Source organism: Diadema setosum, chromosome 11, assembly GCF_964275005.1.
Source record: "Diadema setosum chromosome 11, eeDiaSeto1, whole genome shotgun sequence".
NCBI lineage: Eukaryota > Metazoa > Echinodermata > Echinoidea > Diadematoida > Diadematidae > Diadema > Diadema setosum.
The window spans coordinates 9559612-9587547 of NC_092695.1; the positions used below are offsets into that span (position 1 = coordinate 9559612).

Below are 27936 nucleotides of genomic sequence, written 5' to 3' on the forward strand. Positions count from 1 at the left end.
GCTGGATTTCGCGCGGATCACTGACGTGAAAACGCGCGCTTCTGGCACGCATTCATGCGTACGACAAAAGCCAACGTACACAGACAGCATACGAATCAACATGATAATCGCCGTCGTTTCGCCAATGCTTGCCTGCGCTGCTCCGTCCCGTGAGACGTGACGGTTCGCTATCTCAGCTCAGCGACATCGTGTGCCAGATGATCCGCCATAGATCACAGCAAGTTACTACTAGCACGTCGCCGCATGGAAGCACACACATGGTCAATGTTGTTGCACACAGAGTAATAGAGGCGGTAGCGTCATTTCTTTGTACTTGTGGACGGTAGACGAGATTTGACAGTTTCTTATCTTTCCGCGCCAATCATATATGGTAGATATTCTCATTTCCGAAGGGATTTGTGCAGAGCCGTTACATCAGCCTCTCAAAATGCCGAACATCAAAGTTTTTAGTGGTTCTTCTCACCAGGATTTGGCCCAGAAAATTGCAAGTCGTTTGGGCTACGACCTTGGCAAAGTTGTCACAAAGAAATTCAGCAATCAGGAAACTTGGTAAGTTCTTCAGGTTTGCCAGTGTTTTAACTTTCTGTAAATCCTTCAAGTTTGGTTAGCTTCTGATCTGTGTTTAATTTGTGTGTTTACTGTATGGATGCACTCCAGTAAAGGTCAAAGTTCAAAAGGTCAATGAACCTGTCCTAATAATATTAGCACAGTAATACACTCTCAATAACTTTCTACAGATTTGAATTTAATGACCACCAAACCCACACCAGAGGTACTGTACATAACCTTGATGCCAGTCAAGTTCGAATAGAGGTCTACTGTAAAACGTGATATATTAGCGGCATGAAATTTTCGTGAATTGGAGCCGATGGCCTTTTTCACGGCATGAAATTTTCGCAAATTGCCACTGGCATTCAGTGCATATAGAGTGGACAAAAACTTTTGCGTGCATTTTAATTTCGCAAATCTTGGCTTTCGCGTAATTCGCGAAATCAAAATGCACGATAACATTCCTCATTTACAGTACAATTACTCATATTATGGGTGAAGTCTGACAACCTCAAAAGTCAAAATGTCAATGAAATTTCCCTGATTTAAGCGTCATATATTGTGTGCTCTCAATAACTTTCCACTGCTTTGAGCTACTTGCTTGTATGACCATAAAACTCACAGCACAGGTACATCACCTGAAGATGCTGGTCACATTTGAATATTGGTGAAGTCAGACTATGTCAAAGGTCAAAAGGTCAATGAACTTACAATTGATAAACACTACAGTTGAACCTCTATTATCCGGCCTCCCTTTATCCGGATCTCTCTATTATACGGACGCAATCTCGCCGTGATTTTTTTTCTATTTTTTGTTATTAATTACGGCAGGAAAGGGGGATTCTCAACTCCTTGAGAACTCCTACACAAACACACATGAATTACATATTACTTCCAACATTAACATACACCTCTATTTTGGGGTCTGTTACTGAGTGTAGCAATGAAAAGGTTGCAGTATACACATTACTACATGTGGTACTACAATGGGCTAAACAGTACATGTGTATGTATATGTACATGTATAAAGCATTGAGTCTCCCGTATCCGGCCAAATCCCTTATTCGGATGAGCCCCGGTCCCGACTTGTCCGGATACGAGAGGTTCAACTGTATTTGCATCCCATACCCACAAATCATAGTTTGCATCCCATACCCACAAATCATCACACCTGCAACTTACTATATATTGGAAGACATGACCACCAACTCAAGTACACAGTACCCAAAGCAACCATTGACATCGTTTTCACTATTCCCAAGAGCAACAAGTCTGAGGAACAGCTTGCCAGGCGCAGCTGTTCAACTCACCAACCCAACAGAATTCAGAGAGGCTGCACTCCGACATAACAACATAATGCAGCCTTCTTCTGGTTCCAGTGTTCTGTAAGGAGCCAACCTTATTTTTATTTGCACGGTTTCAACCACTTTTATTGTAATTATGTGGGTTACGATTATGGCACCTCTGCACCCTTGTTGATGCACAACAAGGATTGTTCATCCCGGTATAGCTTCAACGGAGCTGCAGTTTTGGGATCATTTCAACAAGTAAAAATTAACTTAAAAACTATAATCACAAACTGCAGTATCGGTACAATTTGCATGCAGGCGAGACATCACTTGGCGTTTGCCTTGTCTGTCCGTTTGTTAGCTCACCTGAGCCAAAGGCTCAAGTGAGCTATTGCGATCGCCCTTTGTCCGGCGTCCGTCGTGCGTCGTGCGTCGTGCGTAAACTTTTTACATTTTCATCTTCTTCTTGAAAACCCCAAGACTGATTTTCATCAAACTTGGCAGGTAGCATCCCTAGGGAATTAGGAACTCAATTTGTTAAAATGAGCACCATGTACTATGAGTACATTGATGACTGTAGTTTCAAGTTTGTTCATGGCAGAATCAGGGGTGCCCCCCCCTTGGGACCCAGGGGAGGGGGGTGGGGAGGGGTCCTAATGGGGCCTAAATTGTACATTTTCATCTTCTTCTTGAGAACCCCTTGACCCATTTTCACCAAACTTGGCAGGTAGCATCCCTAGGGGGTTAGGATCTCAATTTGTTAAAATGGGCACCATGCCCCACCCAGGGGGCCCTCAGGGGGGCCCAAACCCCCCAAAATGAAGGAATCTTTAAAAATCTTCTCTAGAATCAGAAGTTATAGAGCTAAGATAATACTATGAGTGAGTACATTAATGACTGTAGTTTCAAGTTTGTTCATAGCAGATCCAGGGGTGCCCCTCTTGGGGGCGGGGGGGGGGGGGGGGGTGGGAAGGTCCAAATGGGGGCCTGAATTGTACATTTTCATCTTCTTCCTGAAAACCTCATGATTGATTTTCGTCAAACTTGGCAGGTAGCATCCCTAGGGGGTCAGGATCTCAATTTATCAAAATGGGCACCATGCCACACCCAGAGGGCCCCAGGGGGCCCCAATCCCCCCAAATTAAGGAATCTTAAAAAATTTGGGCCCTTATTGTACATTTTCATCTTCTACTTGAGAATGCCTGGTCAAATTTTAGTAGAGCTGTGAATAATTTAGATTAGTGACTGCGTGAAAGGTGAACTTGCGATACTCAGGTGAGCGCTAGACCCGCGGGTCTCTTGTTTTCATTTATCATACTGACCACTTTTTGTTATCTTTCAAGAAGAATATTTCTACTTATGTTTTATTTGGTTTGTTGTATGCAATCTGCAGTAGATCTAATCCTTAAATGCTTCAACTTGTTTTGTCATAAATTTTGTTGAATTCTAGAATTGCATGTTTAGTTGACAAACAGCATCAAAGAAGCATGTGCCAAATTACATTGTATTATATGTCTAGTTAACTTTTTTTTTTTTTTTGCAACAAAAATTTACAAAGTCCCCAAACCTAACCTCCATGTATCACAAACTGTACATTTTAGACTGTCTACGAAGAGTCACAAATCAGGTGCGAGAATCATGCCCTGGACGTCTTTCTCATGCTCACAATAATATGCCTTTCTCCATACCTCACCAAAAGAAGTAAACAAACACAAACAACCTTTTGAGACAATATCATTTTTAAAGTCAGAATGAGCCAAAAATTATATTAAGAGTGCACTAGATCACATGATAGCAGTTGACATCACATGCGCCATTCAGTGACACCAAACAGCAAGAAAGCTACACCGTGTATATCACCACCAACATTTTATGAGGAATCAACAAGTACCAACTTTATTCCTCAAGACACATGGTGTCTTGAGCACCATGTGTCTTTCCTTTCTGTGGAAGCTTCACACCCAGTGGGTTTCCTTGAACAAATCATACATACATTAATTTGCATATTGTATAATATATTCATGACAACATGATTTCCAGTTCAAAAAGGCTCTCAAGCTCCCAATGATAGGAGGGGAACAACCCCCCCCCCCCCCCCATTGCTTCACTCTTCCAGGTTGAGGACGGGCTGATTTTGCTACAACACGCTTTTCCCATAGACCCTTGCCCGAGTATACTTGATACACGTCGTCAATGAGTTAAGGTACTGAGTTTCCTTTGTGCATTTTTGAAAATGCCTGTAAGGTGTATTCAAACTGTCAAGGTGTCACAAACTCAACTGTCTTCTTGACCTGGGCAACTAAAATTATCATTGGGCAAGTAAACTGAAAAGGTACCTACATGAAAAAAAAAAAATGATATGGAGCATTTGTTTGAATGCCCATCCTGGCATGTGGATGAAATGTGTATTTTTATTTTTACACTGTATATTAGTCGAAACAGCTCACGGGGGCAGATGCCTTACGCACCCTTGCCCCCACAACTTACACTAGTGCTGCTACTACCCATAATATATACCAGTATTTACTGTGCTTTTCACCTTTCAGTGTAGAGATTGGCGAGAGTGTACGTGGGGAGGATGTCTACATCGTCCAGAGTGGCTGTGGCGACATCAACGACAACCTGATGGAAATGTTGATCATGATCAACGCCTGCAAGATTGCCTCCTCCTCTCGAGTCACAGCAGTCATCCCTCTCTTTCCCTACGCCCGTCAAGACAAGAAGGACAAGGTTGGTCGCTTTTAGTAACAATTCAATTTTTTTTTTTTTCAATTCAAAATACATCATTCCAATCAGATCAAGATAGAGTCTTGGTCTGATCGAGATCAGACCAAGATATTTTTACTCTTCTAGCATTTGTTATGAAAGTGCACTTCACTTACCTCTTTCAGAAAGCAGTGGGAATAATGTTACCCTTCACATAAGTTGAGGGTGTGTGTACTTTTCAAGAAAAAAAAGAATCGTTAAAACTTTCTTTGTATCGTTCTTCATACATGATATCACAGATTGTAGTCGTCTTCTCATCCTGTGATGGCCATTAACGACCAAAGCTATAAAAATTCATAACTTTTGAACAAATTGTCTGATTTTCCTCAAACTTTCACTGATATGCTCTGCTACTGAACTCTCTCAATCCACATGTATGTTTGGTTTTTATTTCCCTTTAAAAGCTAAGTTATGTTGCACACAAGTATCTATTTTGGGAGCAATTCCCTGGGCAGACAGGTTTTGAAATAAGGAAAACCAGAAATATTCGCGGCATCAAATTTTTGGGAATTGGAGCCGACAGCATTTTTCACAGCATTGAAATTTTCATGAATTGTCACTTGCATTCATTGCATTATGGTGTAGACAAGAGCTTTCATGTGCATTTAAATTTTATGAATCTTGGTCCCTTGCAAAATACATAAAAATGTAGGGTTGCAGTCATGAAGTACAACTCTAGAAGTGAGAATAGAAATATAAAGTACATTTCAGTAGAAGCAATCAGAGTGTGAAAGGAACTCTGCATATTGTAAAAGTGACAAATTTCTGAAATTGAAACATTAACATCAAACTGGGAAAAATTTGTGTCTATGCAGAGCAGAACTGTAGGCTCATGGAAAGAATTTAATACCTGTTTGACTTTAGGTATTTTGTTTTAACAAATATTTTTGTTTAGTCATCACTGGTTGAGGGGGAGGTGCATGTCAAAAGCAGCAGTAGTTTGTTACAACCTTTGGTATATGAAACCTTATCTTGAGGAAGAGAAAGTGATATTTTGTAAACATTGTCCATGTGTAGCTGATACTGTAATCATAAAAAGTAAAAAAAAAAATGGTGCCTAGAACTGTTGTAATAAATTGTAATATATCAATAAAGGACAGTTTCAGGGGAGAAAAATTTGACTTTGAATAACAAAAGCAAAATGATAGTGTTCACTGTTATGAGCTATGCATGTACACACAAAGAGATCGAGGGTTTGGATTATTTGTAATTAGTATGGAAACAAAATGTAGCCTCAGGTGTGACCTAGGTCATGCTCTGCTGTGCTATTTCAAACTTGCTCTTCATTTTGTATGCAATTTCCATAGATTGTCAGTAGATTCTAACTTCTGTGAATGAAAGCATGTTTAATTTCCAAGACAGAAAACTGACTTACATTTGTACATGTTTTGAAGAATAAAAGTTGAAAAGGGGGAAAAAAAAAACCTGCTTTCCCCCTCCCACATGGCTGGAAAAAAAAAAAAAAATAATATTAATGGAATGTGACTGATTAAGGACAATTGTCAGAACATCTCTTGACTTTGCAAAATTCAGCTCTGCCCCCTGGAATTCTAAACAGAAGGTATCTTCACTGTTGGGTAATCTTGATTATGCTAGGGCTACATGTGCCGAAAGAATGTGTTCTGATCATAGATGTTTTTCAATTAGAGAGTGCTGTCTACAGCCAGCAACAACGTATGGCGAGTAACGACACCAAGAGATGAAAAATGTATCATCACAGGAACAGGTACACAGAGACCTGTCTGTCAGCCCTTTAAAGTAGATGCACAGACACCAATGTGGTGTCATGATTGGTCGTCTGATAATCAGAGGGCGACAGTGATGTACGAGTGGTTTTATGTGTTTGTTTCGGACGACAGAGTGTGAGGGGGTGTGCGTTATCTGTAGCCCTTCTCTTTCAGTATAGCAGAGGTGTGACGCAAGTACATGAAGCAAGTTCCTCATTTGTGCAAGCTACAATAACAATATATAATATATGAAAGGTCTTAAAGACACAGTTTGAAATGTATGTTGGCTCAGTTTTGATAATTACTTTATACTGAATATTCAAATTGATTAGATTAGAAACATTGAAATATAGAAAGTTTTGACGGGTAAGCTGTCACCAAAGAGGTAACTTTGGACAGATATGACCACGTCAGCAAACCATTTCCCAAAAGGTAATAAATAACATACTGATATCAGGCAATTTTCTCTTTAATGAAGCATTTGAAAATGATCTCAATTTGTTTTCGTAGCTTCATGTTTGCATGAGGGACACCAGTATTAAGTAGAACAGTACAGCTCAGATCTATTGTAAAATTAAAAGCATTGTTGGGTAATGCCCTGCATAGAAGACAGATGATGTCAATTCCTTAATCTTTCACATTTTTTATATGTGATGTAATACAAATCGTTTTATCATTTTGTAGGTTTGGAAATATACAAGTTAAAAAAAAGTTTTGTCATTCAATCCAGTATTGAAAATGTTGAAATGGCTGAGAGTAAGAAGGAAATGATAAGGAAAAAAAATATTGTTATTTACTATCATGTGGTATCATAAAGGGGTTAATAAACTCAGTGAAGAGATGACAGACAAGGGAACTCATCCTGACAGAACTCTGTTACAGTATTTATGTTTTTATGATGCATCACATGAAACTTATACCTTCTTCTGATCTCATTATCACTCTCCCAAATGTGTGTTGGTAATCAGAGCCGGGCACCAATCTCAGCCAAGCTGGTGGCCAACATGCTGTCAGTGGCCGGAGCTGACCACATCATCACGATGGACCTTCATGCATCACAAATCCAGGTGAGATTGAATGGGGGAGGGGATGAGGAAAAGCTTGAGTCCGGGACAGGGAGGGGCAACAATAAGTATTACGGGCAGGTATGGGGTGTAGGGACAATGACTTAGATGGAGATGACCAGGATCGGGAACAGCAACAGGGACCGGGAAAGGACCTGTGACAGGGGAGGTTCCATAAAACTAACAGGTGAGATACAAGAATGTTGACTATAGAGGGACAGTAGATTGACTAGAGAGAGGCAAGACAGGGACAGAAGAATGGCAGGCATTGACAAGAGAGGGAAAAGGCAGGGACAAGACAGGGCAAGAGAGGGACAAGGCATTGGTAAGAGTGGGACAAGACAGGGACAGGAGGAGGACAGGGCATTGATAAGAGAGGGATAAGATGGAGCAAGACAGGGACAAGGCGTTGGTAAGAGCATGGCAAGACGGACAGGAGAATGACAGCACATTGATAAGAGAGGGACGGCAACAGAGGGATAAGACATTGGTAAGAGGGGGACAAGACAGGGGCAAGAGAGGGACATGACATTGGTAAGGGGGGGGGGCAAGACAGGGACAGGAGAGGGACAGGAGGAGGGCAGGGCATTGATAGGAGAGGAACAAAACGGGCAAGAGAGCGACAAGGCACTAGCAAGAGTGGGACAAGACAGGGACAGGAGAACGACAGGACATTGATAAGAGAGGGACAAGGCAGGGGAAGGCAGGGACAAGGCATTTGTAAGAGTTTGTTAATTACATGCAGCCAATGCTATCTAATTTGACTATTTTGCATACTTGTTCCAAGAGGCTTGTTTTGGCTTTCCTATACATATATTCCTGTAGTGTTTTCTGCTCCATTTAGCATCATTTTACATTTGATGCACAGAAACTTTTTATTATTCCCATAGGCCCGAATTCTCAAAGCTGGAATAACTATTCCGGGGAATAAGTTATTCCACCTTTGAGAATAGATTCCGGGGGAATAATCGCATCATTTTACGTCATGAGGGCCTGATTTGCATAAGAGGCGGAATAAATCGGTGTAATAAAGTTATTCCACCTTTGAGAATTCGGGACATCATGTCATGCCAGTACGTGTCATGCAAAGAAACAGAATACCAGTGTGGGCTGTGAGTGTTTGCAGAAATGCACACTGAAGGCTGACAAGCCAGACTAATGCCATACTCTGTGCTGCATCACTCACAAGATACTTGGGTCCAAATGAAGCTTGTTACCTGTGATTTACAATGGCTAAATTGGGAAACACAAGTGGAATAACTAATGGCACTGCAAATGATATATACTTTAACTATGAGGGAGGTAGGCAAGGAGAAAGCCATTAGGAATGCTTTCTGCAGTGGGATGCAGTCTACCTTGTGTTATTGGAGGGCCAATGTACAGTGTTGGTAACTGCATGTGTATACCATATATTTCACAAGGTTTTATTTTGGTGAATTTCTTGAGCTTGGTACTAATCGCAAATTTAACAATGGCGGTAAAATACTAAAGGGACTGTACAGTACTGGTTGAGGTGGGGATTAATGTTTTGAACATTCCTGCATGAGATAATGAGAAACCTCTTATGAAATTTGAAAGAGCAAGTAATTTTAAGAAGTATTCAACGTTTATTTGATGTAAATTGGTTTTCAAATGGCTGAGATATCAAAAAAGTGATAATAATAAAAGGCAACAGGCTACGCCTTTTATTAGGATCTCTTTGTTTATCACCTTGTTTTTGGATATCTCAGCCATTTCAAAACCTATTTTCATCAAATAAACTTTTGATACCCCTTAGAATTGCATGCTCTTTGATATCTCATAGAGTGGTTTCTGAATATCTTGCAAAATGTTAAAAGCTAAATCCTCACCTCAACCAGAACTGTACACACCCTTTAACTCTGATCTCAATATGAATGCAACATATGTACATTTCTCCATCCATTACTGTACTCCATGACACAAACAATATAACCACTTGCAAAATTGTCAGGAAGTCCAGATTCACAAAAAACTTAGACTCACTAAATATATGGCATATACATGCAGTATATACTGTTGTTATATGTGGTGTGTTTTGCTGTATGTAATATTAAAGCCTCCCCCAAAAAGCAAATCAGACCTTAAAGTCTGAACATTGCTGGAGGGTTTTTTCCGACAATTAAAGTCGTCATCTATTATCTTCTAGCCTTACTTGATAGGTTAGTCAGACTATGTTGCCAATGGCACATTCCTTCACCTGTTTTTTTTTTTTGTTGTATTCATTTTTGCACCATTGATAACAATCCAAGAGCATGCACAGCACAGCTTTTGCACCTCATGTGTGCAGTGTGAAACCAAATTAGGTAAAACTAAATTTTAATCCATGCTGCTTTCCTCGAGCACATATCATAATTGTCGGGAAATATCGCTTTCAAGAGCAGGTTTAGCATTTTATTGCACACACTAAACACAACATTGTTTTAAAGGACAAGTTCACCTTCATTAATATAAGGACTGAGAGAATGCAGCAATATTTGTAGAATACAACAGTGAAAGTTTGAGGAAAATTGGACAATCGATGCAAAAGTTATGAATTTTTAAAATTTTTGTGTTGGAACTGCTGGATGAGGAGACTACTAAAGCTCGTGATATCATATGAGTATAACAGTATAAAGAAAATGTAAAGAAAATTCAACATATTTTCACTTCTTTTGCATAATAAAAGAGCACTTGACTTGTCTCTTTCTAAAGGCAATGGGTATGATATTACCCATAACATATGTCAGTAACTAGTCAAGGGAATGTGTACTTTTTTCAAAAGATGAAATTTTGTGAAATTATATTTATATTTTCCTTATATTGTTGTACGCATGTGACATCATACACTGCAGTAGTCTTCTCATCCAGCAGTGACTGCACAAAAACTTCAAAAATTCATAACTCTTGAACGGATTGTCCGATTTTCCTCAATCTTTCAATGATGTGTTGTACTAATATTGCTACATTCTCTCAATCCTTATGTTAATGAAGGTGAACTTGTCCTTTAATTTGCGCTGAAAACAGGCCTATAATCATTACCTACTTTGAATGTAAATTGTATGCCATTTGATTGCTGCAAACATTTCTCTAACTGGAGTAGAAATAGCTAGTATTGATTTAATCCATGTGATATTGCATTATGCTTTATTCTTTCAACCTGCACTGCCTAGTGCCAGAAGTGTTTTGAACAAAATACAAATAATATGCATTTTTATTCTACACTGTTGCATCAGCACTGGAGCTGTTCATCTGAAACACAAATCTTAAATTTTATACATAAAATACAAGTCATTGCAAGATTATCTGGCAGCATGTCAACCTGAATTTTCTTCCTGTAATATTTTAGTAAACAGTACATTGCTACCATATTGCTCCTCACCAGATCGGTCACAGCTCGTTATTCCGAAGGTTCGTTATTCCGAAGGCTCTTCAGTCCGAAGATTTGTTATTCCGAAGGTTCGTTTTTTCCGAATTTCATTTTAGGATTAACAAATCTTCGGAATGACGAACCTTCGGAATAACGCCACAAATGTTCGGATTAGCGAACCCTTTTTCATTTTCGGATTAACAAACCTCTAGGTATAGGGAATTGTGTGTTTCGGATTAACGAACCTTTGGAACAACGAACCTTCGGAATATCGAACCTTCGGAATAACGAACAGCACCCACCAGATCAATGCTAAATGGAGTTCTCTGTTAATAAAAAAAAAATAAACTAGACTTGGAATTTGTCAACACTGACAAATTAGGTGATCCGATCTCTTCGGAAATCAATGATTTTAGTCCCGATCCCAATAGGCATGATGAAACAGGTTTCATCTGTGTTAATAGGGACATTGGCCGTGTGATGTTTGGATTCTCATTTAGAAACGGGAGTCAGACCTGCTATCGATGGTACACAACACTAAGATACAGAATGAAGTATATTTGATCTTTGACCCCACTTTGCACAGACAAGATAGCATCTGAGCAAAAAGTGGTTATTTTGTGAAATGATCCCTATAATATGGTCTTTACGTGTGCAAAATATGGGAAAGAAAGGACATGTATTCACCAAGATACAGGATAAACCATTTATGACCTTTGACCCTAATTTACATACCCAAGATGGCGTCTGATTAAGTAGTTGTTATTTTATGAAATAATGTACGTGACATGAACTAAACATGTGCAAAATATGGGGGTGATTGGGCCTGTTTTTCTTGAGTTATTGCAAAGAAAGTTGCAGAAAGAAAGAAATATCTCAATACATCGAAGATAAGCTTTAATTTCAACCAAGTTTTTGGACGTGATCCCGATACCGTATGAAGAAACAAAAGGCACATTACCGATAGCGCAAAGTCTGAGCTACAACATATTAAAATCTGGGAAAAATTCACCGAAGGGTAAGTGAGCTAGTGCTCGATAGAGATAGTCATATCAATTTTCATTTCCAGAAAAACTGCACTCCCATAGAGATAACACTTAAACTGGCCAAATTTGACAAGGTTACATTCAATTCATTTTTACGAGGTGATGCCATCATCTAATCAAAATTTTGTAAATGTATTTATGAAAGAGCATTTAATAAGCTACATCATAGTGAAATTTGGGTCAAAATTGGCAAAGGATAAGTGAGATACGCTCGAATGACCTTGAAATTTGATGACGTCATTTTGAAAATTTACTCTTTTTATTTTATCAAGAAATTTGATATCTTTTAATCATTTTTTCAGCATCGCCACCCCATGAAATGACATGTACAACTCATCAGCTTTCAGAATATGTAAAGAAAATGGGGGGTCACCGTCCATCCTGACGAGTAAAATCGGATTTAAAATTGGCGGTTTTTTGGCATAGTTGCACTGTATATCGCCTTTGACGCGCGCGCGGAATTGCAACTTTGACGGGCCGGTATGACGTCATATTGAGCTGGATTTACTTGAAATTTCTTAGAAATATTCCTTGACATTTCAGAAATCCGATCTGTGTGAAAAAACGGGAAATTTCTATTGCATAAGAGCTGTGCGTGCGTATATGTGCGCGCGCGTACGCGTCCGTACGATTTTTTCAATTTTTCAAAAAATGCTCTAAATGGTCTGAAACGTGTGCAAAAATATTTTGAGCTCGATTGGAGTATACAAATACTTCAACGCGCGCGTACGCGCACGGTTTAAGGGTACAGATGAATTTTGAGAACATGAGTAGAATCAGCTTGATTTGAACTATACGTGACGTAAATTTCATTGAAAAATTCCATTCCATTAATTAGATATTAGTGAGAATGTGTTTTCATATAATGACGTCATAGTGACGTCATGGTCGACTGATCACTATGATTTTATTAGATTTGTCGTCTTTGTTACATGATACATATATGGTATAAATTTGGCATTGATAGGATGAGGACTTTCTGAGCTAACCTCTACACAGCATTTGAGGAGAAAGAGTTTTTTTGTGACAACGGGAAGTTTAACACTAGACTCGGAATTTGTCAAGACTGACAAATTAGGTGATCCGATCTCTTCGAAAATCAATGATTTGAGTCCTGATCCCAATAGGCATGACCATACAGGTTTCATCTGTGTTGACGGGACACTGGCTGTGTGATGTTTGGATTCTCATTTAGAAAAAGGAATGAGACCTGCCATCTTTGGTACCGAATTTCGTATACACTAACGGAAATACAGAATGAAGTATATTTGACCTTTGACCTCACTTTGCACACCTAAGATGGCGTCTAAGCAAAAAGTGATTATTTTATGAAATGATTCTTGTAACATGGTCTTTGCGTGTGCAAAATATGGGAAAGATAGGACATGTATTCACCAAGATACAAGATGAAACATTTATGACCTTTGACCCTAATTTACATACCCAAGATGGTGTCCGATCAAGTAGTTGTTATATTATGAAATAATGTACGTGACATGTACTAAACATGTGCAAAATATGGGACTGATAGCCATTGTTGTTGTTCATCTATTACACAGAAAGTAGTAGAAAGAAAGAAAAATAAAGAAAAAATCATGTTATTTTATAGAAATTTGAAGGAGAAGCATAAAAAAATCGGAAAAAGATAAAGTAAGGAAAGGGAGATTAAGATTAACTGAAGAAAAAGAAGAAAAAAAGTGTTTAAAAAAAAAATATTGGCAGGGGTGAGCCTCGAACCAGGGACCTTAGGATTACGAGTCGGATGCGCTACGCAATGACCTATTTCATTCTCCATAGGCCCTGTGTATTAACCAAAATGACGCTGCATCGAAGCCTCGTGTCATTTTCAACCAAGTTTTTCGACGTGATACCGACGTCGTATGAAAAAATGGAGGTCACACTTAAGATAGCCCACAGTCTCAGCTACAACATACTAAAATCTGGGAGAAATTCACGGAAGCATAAGTGAGCTAGTGCTCGAAAAAGATAGTCATGTCAATTTTCATTTCCAGAAAAACTGCACTTCCATAGAGATAACACGTAAACTGGTCAAATTTGACAAGATTACTTTCAATCCATTTTTACGAGGTGATGCCGTCATCTAATCAAAATGTTGTTATTATATTAATGAAAGAGCATTTAGTAAGCTACAACATACTGAAATTTGGGTACAAATTGGCAAAGGATAAGTGAGATACGCTCGAGTGACCTTGAAATTTGATGACGTAATTTTGAAAATTTACTTCTTTTATTTTATTAAGAGATTTGATATCTTTTAATCACTTTTCCAGCATCGCCAACCCATGAAATGATATTTACAACTCATCAGCTTTCAGAATATGTAACGAAAATGGGGGGTCACCGTACATTCTGACGAGTAAAATCGGAATTAAAATTGGCGGTTTTTTGGCATAGTTGCACTGTATATCGCCATTGACGCGCGCGCGGAATTTCAACTTTGACGGGCCCGTATGACGTCATATTGAGTCGGATTGACTTGAAACTTGGTAGAAATATTCCTTGACATTTCAGGCATCCGATAAGTGTGAAAAAACGGGAAATTTCTATTGCATAAGAGCTGTGCGTGCGTATATGTGCGCGCACGTACGCGTCCGTCCATTTTTTTCAATTTTTCAAAAAATGCTCCAAATTGTCTGAAACGTATGCAAAAAAAATTTGAGCTCGATTTGAGCATACAAATATTTCAACGCGCGCGTACGCGCACGCTTTAAGGATAAATATGAATTTTGAGAATATGAGTAGAATGCGCTTGACTTGAAATATATGTGACGTAAATTTCATTGAATAATTCCATTCCATTAATGAGATATGAATGAGAATGTGTTTTCATATAATGACGTCATAGTGACGTCACGGTCGACTGATCACAATGATTTTACTTGCGCTGTCGTCTTTGGGACATGATACATACATGGTATAATTTTGACATTGATAGGAAGAGGACTTTCTGAGCTAACCTCTGCACAACTTTTGAGGAGAAAAAAGAAAAAGAAGAAGAAAAACAAAGAATCAGTACAGATACAGAAGGTGATCCGAGAGGATACTCGGATCACCTAATAAAAAAAAGGGGGGGGGGGGAATGATCAGATGACAGATAAATGTAAATGCATTTTTTCTTTTTTTTTAATGTTGGATGCTAAAGATAAAACATATAGTATTTGCTAAACATCTGCAATCTTTTATGACAACTGGCCTCACTTATACAACCAAGAGCACACAGATGTCTGTCTGGGCAATATTTACCATGTACCTCTGATTTTCCCCCTTGCTACACAAGGAGAGGCACACGCAACCTTATACATACACCTCTGTCTGGTGATTTTAGTTGCTTTTATCAACTTGTGAATCAATTTCATTGAATCCATGTACCACAATAAATGGCCAATGCTTTCGGTCAAGAATTTTGATTTCATGATGGTGCATGTATAGATAATTATCAGTTTGAGAACTGTCCCAGAAGATAACGTAAGAATAAATACAAAAGAAAAAGTCTAGAGTACAGAGACTACAGGTGTAAAGTATGAGACATTTTGGCTGGTGGTCTGCACATGAACTAGATGTAGCAGTCACATGGCTTGCCAAAGTTATCACATGTTATGTTTGAATGCTGCACGTACCTGGGGGGCATTTCTTGAAACGTTTTAGTCGGATATTTTTCAGACAAACCGTTACAAGCTACTGAAATCCTCGCATCTGATTGGCTGAGAGCAAATTTGTCTGACAACTTTGGTGGACAGAATGCTACATGAAATGCCCATCAGGTGTATATTTGGCTCACAATCTGTTTTTTGTGATGTGTTATGCACATAAAGGGTTGGGATAGATTTGAAAAATGAATGCACACATAATACTGGTGTACAATGGAGGGCTGTGCTGGAGAAGATATCAACATAAAATAGACTTTCCCTCTATACTGCTAAATTATTCTGAAAGAATGAATGCGAGAGGTGATTCACATCTGTATTGGTGTGTTTATGTTTTTTTTTCATAAAATTTGCTTTACATTGGTTTCATCAAAACATAAATGATTTCAGATTTCATATTTTGTCAATAAGGGCAGTGGTGTGACTTCAGAGTCCTTGGGCCCTGTTTTATCAAAAGATATAATTGATTATAAATTTCTTGCCACACATAGTTGCATAGACTTACCATGGAAATCAACTGCGCAATCAATTATAACTCTTCATGATACTGCCGTAGACCTACCATGGAAATCAACTGTACAATGAATTATAACTCTTCATGGTACTGCCATAGACTTACCGTGGAAATCAACTATACAATCAGTTATAACTCTTCATAAACAGGGCCCTGGACATGATCAGCTTGCTTTTGTAAAATGTCAGTCCTTTAAAAATGAGGCCCAGTGTCGGGGGGGGGGGGGGGGGGGGAGGGAATAAAATGACCATTTCTCCCTGTGTACATTGAGTACACGTCCTGATGAGCTGTTTTAACAAGTTGCTTTTGATGGACTTTGTTTGAGAAGGTTGGATGACACTCAGACAGGTTATCAGATTGATTGCGATGCCAAACTTCCTTAATAGTGTCCCAGGCCAGGATTGAGTCAATACAGTGTGACCCTCATGTCAACTGTGCCATGACAGTCCTGACTTTGTGACTGGAAAACTGCAAGAGCTCTGCCTAAGTACAGCAAAGATGTATGTGAAATACTCTTATTAATCTGTTCTTTTGGCTGCACAGTGGGTCTATAGCCCTCCATAATTGGGTCACATTTTGACTTGAAATTTATAGGTAGCCATAAAATACTACAGCTGTCCCTCATGAATGTCTCAAAATAATGACAAAACTAAACACAGGAGTCGAGAGATTCAATTTCCCTGATTGTGATGGCTATTTTCTGACATATCCCAGATAGAAGGCTGCCGCTTGTCACAGTGAAGAGTGAACATTTGCCAGTTGAGAGTAAAACACAGTTTTTGGAACTACATAGTGCTGTGTAATGCCCATCATCATGTGATGCTTCATTACCTCCGCCAAGGGAGGAGGTTATGTTTTCGTTACTGTTGGTTTGTGTGTTCGTTTGGTAGTTAGTTAGTTAGTTTGTCCATGTGCAAAATAACTCAAAAAGTAGTTAACGGTTTGGATGAAACTTGCAGGAAAGGCTTAGAAAGATACAAGTAACAATGATTAAATTTTGGTAGTGATCCGGGAATTTTGGGGGAATTTATGAAGGATTTTTTACATTTTGGCAGGTAGGGTCAATGAACTTGGGAGTTCAGGCTGCGCGTATTTGAGGTTTGCATGCGTGCACTAAAATGCATGCTCTAGTTTCTGCTAGGGCGAGGCATGCGCAGCTGAGGGTTTATGACGTAACAAAGGCTTCTATATTGGGAAATCAGGCAATTTTTCAGCATGTATACCTATGGGTGGAAATCACTGATCTCTATGGAAAAGCCCAAAGAGCTTTTCCCCAGTGGTGGAGAGGAGAAAAAAATCTCTTTAGGAAGAGCAAGATCATCAGTGGAAAGTAGCTGCTTGGTGGAGGTCTGCACTCTCAAAGTGCTTTTCTAGTTCTGACATGTTTTTATTTCATTTCGTGTTAAGACACTCAATTTTTCCACATTTAAAAGTTTGTGTGTATGATGGCAACAACTTCCCTCTCTTTACTCTCCCTCGTCAAATTACAGTGTGTACCTGTCTGTGTATGTTAATGTTTATGTTACATAAGATCAAAAGAAGCCATTTCATTTTTTGAATTAGGCTAAAAACAGCACCAAAGTTATATAAGGAATAAGGAAACAATGCTGCCATAAATGGTAGAATATTAGGAGCTCCCCCCCCCACCCCCCGAAATAGAAAGGATCACAATTTTAATACATGTATAAGAGCACATATTTCATGTTTTCCATTTATATTTTGAAGAACACATCCTTTTGAATTTACATGGTAACACAGCTGTCATAATTGGAATGTGAGCAGGGAGGTTTTGATTCATATTACTCTTTTGGGCAATGTTTTACCCATCTTTGATTCCTGTAATATTGTCTTATAGGCTATGCTATGCTGGCATCTTCCATTATCAAGAAGGGTGCCAATGGTATACAGTTCCTTGAATATTCCATTCTCTTAATTACACTTTGCTGGTCTGTCTCATTTTTATCACTCCAGGGGTTCTTTGACATCCCCGTGGACAATCTGTACGCAGAGCCGGCAGTTCTGAAGTGGATCAAGGAGAACATCCCGGAGTGGGGAAACAGCATCATCGTCTCGCCCGATGCAGGTGGTGCAAAGAGGTAAAAAAAAAAACAGAAGAACTCAAGACATCTCAAAAGATGCTGGAAGGAGTAGTGTCCATCGATTCATATGATGATGAAGGTTGAACCTACAAGTTCTCTGACATTTTGCTCCAAAACCCTCCATATCAAAAGTAGGCTTAACTCCTGTTCAGACATCTCAGCCATGAAGACCAGTGAGAGCGTTTTCATTAATCGATCAGAAGAAAAAACATTTGTCAGTACAGGGGACTCCCATTACAATGCAGTCCTTGGGACAGGCAGTTTTTAGCTAGTGAGCTATTGCGATCGTTATTCGTCCGGCGTCCGTCGTGCGTCGTGTGTCATGCGTAAACTTTTTACATTTTCATCTTCTTCTTGAAAACCCCAAGACTGATTTTCACCAAACTTGGCAGGTAGCATCCCTAGGAGGTTAGGATCTCAATTTGTTAAAATGGGCACCAGAGGGCCCCCAGGGGGCCCCAACCCCCCCCCCCCCCCCCCAAAAAAAAAGTAATAATAAAATTAAGGAATCTTTAATAATCTTCTTCTCTAGAACCAGAAGTGATAGAACTAAATTAATACTATGAGTTAGTACATTGATGACTAGTTTCAAGTTTATTCAGGGGTGCACCACTTGGGACCCAGGGGAGGGGGTGGGGAGGAGTCCCAATGGGGCCTAAATTGTACATTTTCAGCTTCTTCTTGAGAACCCCATGTGATTTTTTTACCAAACTTGGCAGGTAGCATCCCTAGGGGGGATAGGATCCAAGTTTGTTCAAATGGGCACCATGTCCCACCTGGAGGGCCCCAAGGGGCCCAAACCTCTCAAAATTAAGGAATCTTTAAAATTCTCCTTCTCTAGAATCAGAAGTGATAGAGCTAAGTTAATACTATGAGTTAGTACATTAATAACTGTAGTTTCAAGTTTGTTCATAGCAGATCCAGGGGTGCCCCCCCCTTGAGGGCAGGGGGAGGGGTGGGAAGGTCCAAATTGGGGCCTAAATTGTACATTTTCATGTTCTTCTTGAAAACCTCATAATGGATTTTCACCAAACTTGGCAGGTAGCATCCCTATGGGGTTAGGATCTCAATTTGTTCAAATGGGCACCATGCCCCACCCAGGGGAGCCAACCCCTCAAAATTAAAGAATCTATAAAAAATCTTCTCTAGAACCAGAAGTGATAGAGCTAAAATTGATACTGGGGGGGGGGGGGGGAGGGGGAGGGGGTCCAAAATCTGGCCCTTAATGTACATTTTCATCTTCTACTTGAGAATACCTGGTCAAATTTTAGTAGAGCTGTGTGTAATTTAAATTAGTGACTGCGTGAAAGGTGTATGAACTTGCGATAGTCGGGTGAGCGCAAGACCCCCCGGGTCTGTTGTCTTTCGTTATATGATACGGCACGCCGTACACCGGGGTACCGTGGTAACCCGGGGTACGCGTTGTATAGCGCCATCTCATGCCCATTACTTATAATGCGTATCCGAATTCAGATACGCCGATTCCGAATTCTGATACGGCAAAGTCGTCGCAATGAACTGGCACCATAGGTGTTTTTCGAAGTAATTTCTAGCACCACACCGTTTTGTAAACATCATCTACCGTAACTTTTATTTTCAGAAAAAAAAAAAATCACCGAAAGCCCAGAAAATCACCCCAAAATCAACTGTATTTCTTCAAAATTTGATCATGGGGGCTGCCATCTTTATAATCTTCTACGCGTGCGCGAATGGTCGATAATAAGAGATGAAGTGCGAAAGAAAAAGGTTCAGAGCAGAAAATAATGATCAGTTGCATGCATTAATTGTTGCATAATCACAAATAAGAAAACATTTTTGTGCATAATAATACTAAAATAATACTAAAAAATATTTTGACACATGTTTTGGTAAGCCAGGGTACAGCGCTGAAAAAAAAATAATTAATTCAACAAAATGGCGGATTTTCATTTGGTACCCCAGGGTACCAAATATTGCATCATATCGAAATTTCGTTTTATGGTGTATAAAGATATATTAGATGATAATTAGGGGGCCTGAATATTACTTAGTTATATCTGGAATTTTGGGAGTGCACTGTATTTCATCCACTTCAGAATTCTTCGGTCAGAGTCGTATCTGACGAAACATGCCTTGTGTTCATACAGTCATAGACATGTATTGTATGCATTCACACCATACATTTATCCCTCGTATTTGATTATTAACATCTCCCTTTGTTCATTAAATTGACACAAGAAGATATACATTTTGGGAAGGAGCAAATTGTCAAGTTTAAAAGTCGTACCTCTTTTAGAAAATATTTGTGTAAGCAGAGTCAATTACTTGGTAGTGTGTAGAAGGAATCAAATTCAAAATTGTGTTTGAATTCTACATTGAGGCCCTCAGGAGCGGGGAATGGTTGTTTGTCTGTGTTTGGCCCTGCTTTTTTCAGAAGCAGGGCCCCCGAAACAATGTTCCAAAGATCCAAAGCACTGTTATGATAAAGACAATCTTCAGGTGTGATTTTCTTCAATTTGCCTCCCTCTACAAATCACTGCTGCTGATCTGTAAATTAATAAACATGTTTGAAAAAAAGGAACTAGTGGGACTCGAACCTGTAATCTACTGCTTTCCGGGCAGCGACACTACCACCAGGCTGTCCCTGGTTGCCGGCAGTGACACTGTGAACATGGAACAAATACCAAGCTCATGGGACAAGCTTGTTCCATATTCATCGTGTCACTGCCGGCAATCAGGGACAGCCTGGTGGTAGTGTCGCTGCCTGGAAAGCAGTAGATGACAGATTCAAGTCCTACTGGCTCTTTTTTTCCAACATCTTTGTTAATTTACAGATGAGCAGTTGCAGTCTTAACAATTTCATTTGTAGAGGGAGACAAATTGAAAAAAACTCACACCTGAACCTTCACCCCTCTGAATAATATCTTGCTTTCAAAGACAAACTTCTTTTTCTTGACTCCACTAGGGTGACATCTATCGCAGACAGACTCAATGTGGAGTTTGCCCTCATCCACAAGGAGCGTAAGAAGGCCAACGAAGTGGCCTCCATGGTCCTCGTCGGCGACGTCAAGGACCGCGTGGCCATCCTGGTCGATGACATGGCAGACACCTGTGGCACGATCTGTCACGCAGCCGAGAAGTAAGCTGTGACAAAAATGTCTATTGGGAATAGCAGGAGTATCCTCCCACCACGAGCACCGCACAGTGCAATATAATGCCTCTTTCCCCCCTTTTTATGCCCTCATTTTTTAGTTGAAACAACATACTCAGTGAGCCATAGAGATATTTATTGAATCTGTTTATTGAACACACATTTACACACTACAGCGAAGTAGGCATTGTGATACAGGAGACACCCATTCTTACAAAGCTTGGGACTGGCAGTGTTCTTCCATTCGACCAAATTTGGTTATAACTAACAGAATAATGTTCCACAGATACTAGTGATACAGATTCGGTGATAACAGTTTAGGACATGAATTTTTACCTTTTTGTAACAAAGTTTTGTTGTAACCGTGTTTTTTATAGAGCACCCTGTAGTAGAAGGGCAGGATTGGTCATGGCTGTTGGACAAACAGTAGCAACTGCAGCAAACATTAAATCGGCCATACTTCTACCAAAACTGCATAAAGCAATTCATTCAAACTATAGAATTAGAAAATTTAGATTTCAGGAGGACTATTTCACCAGAAAATACCTCAGCTTAGAACTCAACAGAATTGACCTAACCCTGTGGTGTGAAGTCATGTGAGTGGTAACACACTTTTCTCCAGGTTGGTAAATACCAACAATCTTGGATGTGTGTTATACTGTAAAAGTGGAAATCTTTTGCTCATTATGGGCAACCAGAAACTAGTGCAGAAATAAAAGCACACAAATATATTTTCTTGTTATAATGTTCCACTAATTGATTTCTTAAGTTCACAAAATTAAAAACACCTGAAATTCATCTTACTCGGCTGAGTACAGGGGAAAAAAAATTGCTACCGCTAAAATATCCACTTTTACATTATTTAAGCCCAACAAGATCCCGACCTGCTGGTCTGGTCTCGGTGTTCAGCTCCTGTGAAATTTTTGAGTGAAAAGAGTGTGGTGAATGGAGTCCAGTACTTATGAGCCTTTTTCCATGAGGCAGCCTGTGAACAAATGTGACGTATACAAGCTGCTAAGGGCAGGCAGTAAGAAAAACACAGCTATGGATATCCCAAAATTGTAGGCAAGCAGGCAAAAAAACAAAAAACAACAACAAATTACACTGAAATTGTGAACCGACAAACTGCCAGTTGCCAGCATGTTTTTATGTATTCTTTAAGATCAAAGAATTGACTTTTTGTAGGAGGCACAATTATGAATAGGTCAAAGATTTTTTTTTTAAAGTCCAGGTTAGGATTGTGCCTTATACATGAGAGCACCTTTAAATACATATGATTTTATGGTATAATTTCTGTGCCTACCGTGAAATTGACTCATGCGACTTTTGGGTAGTTTGTGATGCACAGCCCTGTGTGGAAAATTTGAATGTGACATCTCTCTGTTTAGAGGGTAACCCAAGTTTCTCCACCTTTGCCCTCCAGGTTAAAGGATGCCGGTGCCATCAAGGTGTACGCAATCCTGACCCACGGCATCTTTTCGGGTCCCGCCATCTCGCGCATCAACAACGCCTGCTTTGAGAAGGTCGTCGTCACGAATACCATTCCCCAGGAAGACAAGTGTAAACAGAGCAGCAAGATTGCGGTGAGTGTCGTTTGGATACAGTTTCAGTCTTGGGCTGTAACCCAGCGAGCCTCTTTGTTTCAAGTCCCACAGATGTAGTGAATGTGAATAGAGAGATGTGGCTCAATAATTTGATCCTTGGCCAGGTCAAGACAGGAGATGATTTATTGCATGTAAATTTGTTGTATTCTGAGGTTTTCATACTTTTTCACAGTGTGTGAGGCGAAACTTTAACTGATGTTTCACTTCTTCCCATTTGAAACTAATATATGCTTGTTTAGGGTTCCACTATGAGCATGACCAAAAAAAAAAAAGAAAAAAGAAAGTTGTTTGTACCAATAGGGCATGTTATTTTTTTGATTCACTGAGATTAGCATCTGTGATATAAAGATTATTCAATTAATCCTTATAAATGGTGCTTGCCAGCATATCTACTTGACAGCAAAAGTGGTATTTGGCAATATCAAAAGAAAAAAAATGGCAACACATTCATCGCAAAATAGTGAAATGGATGCTTTCCAAAGTGTTTATAGACGAACTATTCTAGTCACTAGATCTACGCAAGTTTATCATGTGTTTGAACATGATTGATAAATTCAGTAAATTGTCACGTCGGGCAAGCTTATGCATTATTTCACTCTGTAAATGAGTGAAGTGCCTTTGACCAACTAGGAGAAAAAAAGAATGGTCATTTGTACCTATGTGCACAAGAGCTACAGTAAATCGAGGAATGTTTGCATGCGTTTTGATTTTGCGAATTTCACCAGAGCTGAGTTTTGCTAAATCAAAATGCACACTAAAGATCTTGTCTACGCTATATGCATTAAATGTTACAGGCAAATCGCAAAAATTTCATGCTGCGAGTAAGGCCATCGGCCCCCATTTGTGAAAATTTCATGACACGAAAATATTGTGTTTTACAGTAACTCTCAACTGGCTTGTATGTGATGCCCTCTTGACCCCAAGCACTCTTCAAACTCTGTCATGTTTGACCTTCTCTCGTTCCTCACAGGTCATCGACATTTCAATGATGCTCGCCGAAGCCATCCGCAGGACGCACAACGGCGAGTCGGTCTCGTATCTCTTCAGTCATGTGCCGCTTTAGTTGGCGGACAGGCTTCTTATTATAGTTTCGATGTAAATAGATGAAAAGTACCAACCAGTTAAACCATCATTGTGTCTGTATGAAATATGTCCATGAGTGATGTTTTGTTCCAGTGGTATGGATGAGTTGACTTTGTGTTCATCCTAGCTGGCTGTATTTTACAGTTGTCGTGAGCACAGTTTAGTGTGCCGTAGAAAGAAAAAACAAACAAACACTAAAGATGGCTGATAAAGGATATAAGCTGTAGTATCTTCATTATCATATTCATTTCATTGCCCTGCATTTGCTTTGAAATATTTGAATTTGATATTTTCTCAGAGCCAATTCTAGATACAGCTCCCTCAGGGTAGATAAAAACTTAACTCCTTTAATGACATTTTAGTAATGTGCTCTGCTCCTTGAATTTGTGTTTCTTGCATCCACCATTGCCATCATCATCAGCATTTTTTTAGACTTACTATTTACTTTCTTTGATTATTTATATCATTTTGTTGTGTAGCACAAGCCTTTCTAGAGGATTTTAGTGGGTGAATAGCACGTAGTTACTGTAGCTGAAAGATTGACTGAAGTAATATGCCTCTGTCTGTCTGTCTCTCTGTCTCAGATCTTCTTATCACGATTTGCAGAAAACTCGTGTGAATTATGTTGATCCATATGCTTTCTTCAATTAACATTACATGTAAATGTGCTTATTTTGTTTGGGCAAAATCCTACACAGTCAAATTTCATTAACCTTGGTTGAAGTTGTCATTTTCCAGCCGTAACATGAGCGAGAAATGTCCACATTTTTTTTTTTTTTTAATAATTTGGTAGGAGAGATAGACACATATAGGCAATTATTTCAAAGAAAGGGCATTCCCTATGTAGAATTAGGTAAAAGGTCAGTCCTCAAGAAGGTGATAGGTCATGATCAATACTATGGGCAGGGCAAAATGATTGTGTGAGAAGTTGGAGGCATCCGATCTCGGTCATCCAGGCACAAAAGTCAAAATTGCAGTACCTGCTGTGTTCATATGTCTTTTTAATAGGTTTACATGCCAGATTTCCTTTTGAAGGTCATAAACATTCTTCAACATTGTTGTTGATAGTTTTATTCTTGAGGAATGCCAGCAAATTTGCATAGAAATTGCATGGAATTTTTCCCCAATAGCAGGGTCACATATCTTTTTGATTGTGTTGTGATTTTGCAAAATATTATCACATTTCATTCAGACACATGAAAAATTACTTGGGCTCTTGCTTCTTTCTGCATGTGCTCATATTTGCCATCTGCTAAGAAATTATCACATTGAGAAAAAAAAATAATTATGGTGAAAATGATGCAGAAACCTCGGAAGATCTTCAGAAAACTGAAAAATTGATGTATTGGATGTTATCTGGTGGAGGCATCATTGCTAGCTGTTTGTAGGACAGTCAAAGTTTGATATAGTGGCTTCATTTCATGGAAGTTGTGTTTTCTCTCAGCCTACTGATTGCAAAATCCATAAAAACGATAGCTCATACAGTACTCCTGATATCTTTTTATACGTCATTTGTGTTTATGTTTAATGTCTCTTGGGAACTGTGAAGTCAGAAATGGACATCTCTTGAAAGGTTTGCCGGCTTGGAATACAACTTTTGTAACTCTGGCAAAAGTGGCCGACATGAAAGTACTTCGGCTCTAGCTTTGCTGACACTGAAATTACTGCACAATGGGGTACCTTTTAGGTATGAGTGAACTATTGCTCAAAACTATGACAAAAATTTACAGTCCCTCAATGTATACTTTCAACTGATTGGCTGTACTACTATGTGAATGTGCTATTTCCTTCCAGGAGTAAACGGAACAAATATTATTTTGTCATGAGAATTATGTTCGACTTTACTCCTATAATTTGGTCACAATGTCCAGTTGCCAACAGTATACGGTCAAGTGGAGTAATGTTTTACGTATGGGTAGTGCAGATTAGCTAATGAGTATGATGATCGGAAGTCATTAATATGGATCATATTGACATGTTAAACTTTTTTTTCCGGAGATTCTTGACTGATGATATAAGAAAAGTATCCACCCATATTCTGAAAATTGCTTCGAGAAACAAGCTTGAAATGCACTGTAGGGAATAATGGGAGTATGTTCAGTTGTGGGAAAAAAAAAAATCAGGTGAAGAGTTGCATTGGCAAAGCAGCATTTATTTTTCTGTGAGGAATGAGTGAATGATATTTGTCTGAAATAATGTTGAGATCCAGAATATGTTGTTACTACAACTCTGTATTAGGGTTGTTGGATTTTTTTCTGGTTTTTATTTATTTATTTATTTATTTGATAATTTTTTTTTTCTTTTTGCTAATCTGTGTGTTAGAAAATGTAGCATAATGTCAATATTTGTTTTTGTGTATTGTAAAGTCACTTAGAGCAAGAGAATGCAGACTTGTGTAATGATATCATCATAATTGTGATACATGTATGTTCCAAGCTAGGAGTATGAATTGTCTTCGAGTTTGAGACCACTGCTGAATAAGATCTTAAAGAATATGTACCGGTAAGTGATATAGGTGGCAATATCAAGATGTGTCAAATAGAAGTAGCAATTTGTTTGTACACGGTATTTTTTTGTTTGTTTGTTTGTTTGTTTTTTGGCCTTATTAGCAGGCAGTCACTTTAAGAGCTTCTTGTGGACTCTTGTTTGCTTTTTGAAATACGATATAAATTACACTTCAAAGAGAGTGTGTATGTTTCACACTCTTTCATTTGTTATGCTGTTTCCCCATAGATTTTTATGGGGTGTGTGTTCATTTGCATTTCATTTTATTCTCTCAATTCTTATTTCATTCCCTACATGGGTCATTACCATTCTTCCTTGTCATTCCTCGCCCCGCCCCCTTCCAATCTTCCTTCCCTCCTTCACCTTAATATCTGATGATGCACCACCACCAGTACCCCCCACCCCATTACCACAAACACTGTCAACCTTGCATCGGCCATAAGGCATCAGAATGCAGCAAAGTGTGTTGACCTTCTTCAGTTTTAGCACTTCTCAAAACCTGTGTGATCTTCTGCCCAAGGACTAGGATTTTGGATTGTCAACCCTGACTGGATTCTTGACCTCAAGGTCAATGTCTGGTTCCATGACCTTTGCTCCTGTGACAGTTGCATCTGCATGCTAAGCCAAACATGAATTCTATCCACAAGCATAACCCTACCCCTGATCCTAATCCTCACACCAATCTAAACATACAACCCCAACAATCCTAAACCCAAGTCCTTGGAGACCGGAGTAATTTTCACAGGAGCAAATGTCATGTCACCCAATATCTACATGGCAGCATAGCTGTATCAGCCTCCGTTAATCCCATTCACTGCCCCCACCCCCCCCCCCCCCTTATGTCATACTACACCACACCACATAACTGCAGACCTGCCATGGTCCCCAGATTCCACAGGATGCTCTTTGAAGAAGAAGAAGAAAAAAAAATATCTTGTCATGCCGTAACAAAAGAATAAAAGCCTCCTCAATTGGGCATCCGAGGTGATTGTAACCCAAAGGTGTCTTTGAGTGCTCCTTGGAACTTTCCCGATTTAGATGTATGGGATGTTGGCAGCCTTGCACACTGGTCTAAACCACTTTTTCTCCCTCCTCCATCTCGCATCCTCCATCTAACCATCCTCTTTCATCCTCATACCACCTGCCATATCTATCCCTCGCACTCCTTCGTGTGTCATACACAATCATTAAGTTATTTTTTATAATTCAGGGACACCATGACGGCAGCGAGATATATCTGTGAAATGTGTGGGGTTCTTTTTTTCTGTGTGTATATACATTTAATATTCTTTTCCCGCACTAATAATGTATATTGCTGCATTGAGGTTGAAAATAATGTCCTGGCACTCTGAAGCGATTGTTATTACTGTCAAGTGTGTTTCCTGTTCTTAACACAAATGTTTTCATTCATCAATAAAGGTAAAGAATTCTACACTTGCTTGGCATCACTTTGTTCTTAATGTGTGAAGTTGGGAAGGTACAGTCAAAACTGTCTTAGTGACCACCTGCTGTATACGACCACTGCAAT

At 39.2% G+C, this 27936-nt stretch overlaps 1 protein-coding gene across 1 annotated transcript; it reads left to right on the forward strand.

Moving 5' to 3' along the window:
- Positions 1-290: 290 nt before the first annotated feature.
- Positions 291-27840, forward strand: LOC140235201 (ribose-phosphate pyrophosphokinase 2). Its single transcript, XM_072315235.1, has 7 exons — positions 291-549; positions 4385-4568; positions 7300-7398; positions 17959-18083; positions 21031-21204; positions 22640-22799; positions 23791-27840. The coding sequence occupies exons 1-7, from the start codon at positions 368-370 to the stop codon at positions 23881-23883; spliced, it is 1017 nt and encodes a 338-aa protein (XP_072171336.1). The 5' UTR covers positions 291-367; the 3' UTR covers positions 23884-27840.
- Positions 27841-27936: the final 96 nt, after the last annotated feature.

What these genes read in the sequence shown, in the direction of transcription:
- LOC140235201 (XM_072315235.1), top strand. Translation starts at nt 368, where the DNA reads ATGGTAGATATTCTCATTTCCGAAGGGATTTGTGCAGAGCCGTTACAT. An exon ending in GATGCAGGTGGTGCAAAGAG is followed by an intron (nt 18,084 to 21,030) that starts GTAAAAAAAAAA and finishes TGACTCCACTAG; the next exon opens with GGTGACATCTATCGCAGACA. An exon ending in ATCTGTCACGCAGCCGAGAA is followed by an intron (nt 21,205 to 22,639) that starts GTAAGCTGTGAC and finishes TTTGCCCTCCAG; the next exon opens with GTTAAAGGATGCCGGTGCCA.